The 2,809-nt window shown below is 51.1% G+C and overlaps 1 protein-coding gene across 1 annotated transcript; it reads left to right on the forward strand.

Annotated features, from left to right (window-relative positions):
* The first annotated feature begins 943 nt into the window (after positions 1–943).
* LOC119341623 (probable glutathione S-transferase GSTU6) lies at positions 944–1,861 on the forward strand. The gene has a single exon (XM_037613494.1). It carries the CDS (start codon positions 980–982, stop codon positions 1,682–1,684), a length of 705 nt encoding a protein of 234 aa, XP_037469391.1. The 5' UTR covers positions 944–979; the 3' UTR covers positions 1,685–1,861.
* Positions 1,862–2,809: the final 948 nt, after the last annotated feature.

Genomic DNA, 2,809 nt, shown 5'->3' on the forward strand with positions numbered 1-2,809 from the left:
CATCTCAGGAAAAAAATCATCACCTTCATCTAAATAAAGTAAAAAGAAAAAAAAGAAAAAAATTACCACCGCAGCCTACCAATGAGTGCCACTTTGCATAACCCTCCATTTAGAAAATATCAGAGGTCCTCTCCTGCATCTAAAAAGAAAAATAAATACATTTATAAAATAATCCACACCTTCATCTATTTTTTTAAAAGATTTCTCACCGAGGTCAACCAACTTGCGGTACTACCTCCGTCACGGTTTAGAAGGCGCGCTTGGAAATTCTCTGGGACCTAGGTGGTTATCTATTGGTTGTGAGATGGACTAAAAATAGCATTCACACTATACATGCATCTAGAAATAGTACTTCGGAGTACTAATTAGCTACTAGAAATAAATGCAATGCGCCCTAAACCTTGTCTATTATGGAAACGCACGCAAATTTAACTGTGCCTTCTAAGCCGTGACGGAGGGAGTATGTGGCATAGCTGGTTGGCCGCCCTTTACGCATAGCTTAATGGGTTTAATTACCCCGCGTGCAGGAGTAGGTACCGGGAGTGGACCAAATTAGGGCCTTTTAATCGATCTCCTCGGAACAAATGCCGGCTTCCTGCCCGTATTAAATTGGAAAGCGATTTCTCTCCTCAAATCCGATGAAAGAGTACGCTGGACGAAATGAAAACAATCCAACGAAAGAGTACGATGAACAGAAATCATGGGATGCTCGCGTACACCAACCATGCATGAACTGTCTCTTCCGCAGTTAACTAATCTGAGTGCATGCTGCGTCACATAGACATAGACCCACTATAGTATGTATAATGTATTTCCATTGCTCTAGCAGCCGGGCGTAGCTTAATCCTCCTTCAACAACTGCTCAGCTCAATTTGTGCTATATAAACAACAAGCTCAGATCAAGTTAGGAAGAACACATACACAGGACAGTAGTCTACCAGCGCCAAAGAGCAAGTGATCGAAGGGAAGGAAGAAAACCATGGCTGGTGAAGGAGATCTGCAGCTACTGGGCGGGTCGGTGAGTCCGTTCACGCTCCGCGTACGCATGGCGCTGCACGTCAAGGGCGTGAGCTACGAGTACCTCGAGCAGGACCTGGTGAACAAGAGCGACCTCCTCCTCGCGTCCAACCCGGTGCACAAGAAGGTCCCGGTGCTTATCCACGGCGGTAAGCCCATCTGCGAGTCCGTCGCCATCGTGCAGTACGTCGACGAGGTCTGGGTGGGGGCGGGCGTCCCCCCGCTCCTCCCCACCGGCCCCTACGACCGTGCCGTCGCTCGCTTCTGGGCCGCCTACGTCGACGACAAGCTGTTCCCTGCGTGGCTAGCCATCCTGCGCGCGGCCACGGAGGAGGACAGAGCGCAAAAGCTCGCCGCCAGGCTCGTGGTGCTCGCGCCCATGGAGGAGGCCTTCTCCGCCTGCTCGCCCTTCTCCTCCGGCGGCGACTCCATCGGGTACTTCGACCTCGCGCTCGGGTGCCAGCTCTTCTGGTTCGACGCGCTGAGGGAGATGTTCGGCGTGACGGTCATCGACGAGGGCAGGACCCCGCGCTTCGCCGCGTGGGCTGAGAGGTTCCTGGAGACGGAGGCGGCCAAGACGGTGAAGCCGCCCATGAGCAGCATGCTGGAGTTCGCCGGGCTGCTGCGGGCTCGCTGGGCTACTGCTGATACCGCGGCCGCCAAGTAGGTGGCTCGGTGGAGCTTCTTGATGTGAAGTAATGGCCAATGGTTTTTGTTTTAAGGTTGCAATCGCGTGTCGTCACTTTTTTTATTTTTCGACATCATCGTCTTTCGTCACTTTTTTTAGTTGTGTGACCCATTTCATCCTGTCCACTATGCAATAAATGGTCATTTGTTTTGGTAACGCCGTACATATAAAACCGTACACCGGCAGACGCGGTGGGCCAAGCGACTATTCCAACCAAAATATGTTTAGTCACACGAACCCATGGTAGAATATACCCGTGGATCCGGACCTAGGAGCCAAAGGACGCGTTTGGTAGGCTGCATCTACCCAAGCCAGGCCCCGCGGAAAAAAAAGCCCGTTTGGTTACCCGCATTCTCTGTCAAAAATATGAGAAAATTACTACGAGATTTAATTCGAACAAACAGTAAATAAATCATGACGACGAAAACAGAGATTAAATTAATCATGCGGACCAGCATGGTATATGAACAGATCAAATCTAGAGCACAGACTAGAACTAAGAATTCTAGCACGATCTCGAGCAAGGAGGAGAAGATCACATACAGTGCAGTAGGAGCAGGACCGCCAGCGTTGATGTTGTCTGCCATGTCGTTGAGGAAGAGGTTACCGAGGTCGGGGAAGAAGTCGTTGCCGACGAAGTCGTCATTGCCAGCAGTTGCGCGAGTGCGCTCCACAAAAACCTTATCGCCCTTCTCCCATACTAGATCACGAGAGGCAGGGTTCTGGAGGCCTGCTGTCCCTTCTCGCGGTGCACGCCAAAAGGAGAGATGGAGAAGACTTGCGTGGCGGCGCAATGATCTGGAACGGTGGTGCGAAACCATGCGATGCGGCGGCGGCTAGGGTAGACGTCTGCCTGACTCTATAATGCGGACCGGATAGGTCATGGGAGTAAAACCCAGCGATCCAAAAGAACCGGAAAGGTTCAATAATTAACGCGTCTATTAATTATTAATTAATGACTCATTATTTTTTTCCGAGCAGCAAAAATATAGACAACGTGCATAGCTCTATCCTCGGCTTGGCTCATTCCCGTAACCCGCGGCGTAATGTGGCGAGGCGTTGTGTGGCGGGGCGAGCGAGGAGGAGCGCGCATGTAGGTCTCCT

The sequence above is a fragment of the Triticum dicoccoides genome, chromosome 7B, assembly GCF_002162155.2.
Source record: "Triticum dicoccoides isolate Atlit2015 ecotype Zavitan chromosome 7B, WEW_v2.0, whole genome shotgun sequence".
In the NCBI taxonomy this organism is placed as follows: Eukaryota; Viridiplantae; Streptophyta; class Magnoliopsida; order Poales; family Poaceae; genus Triticum; species Triticum dicoccoides.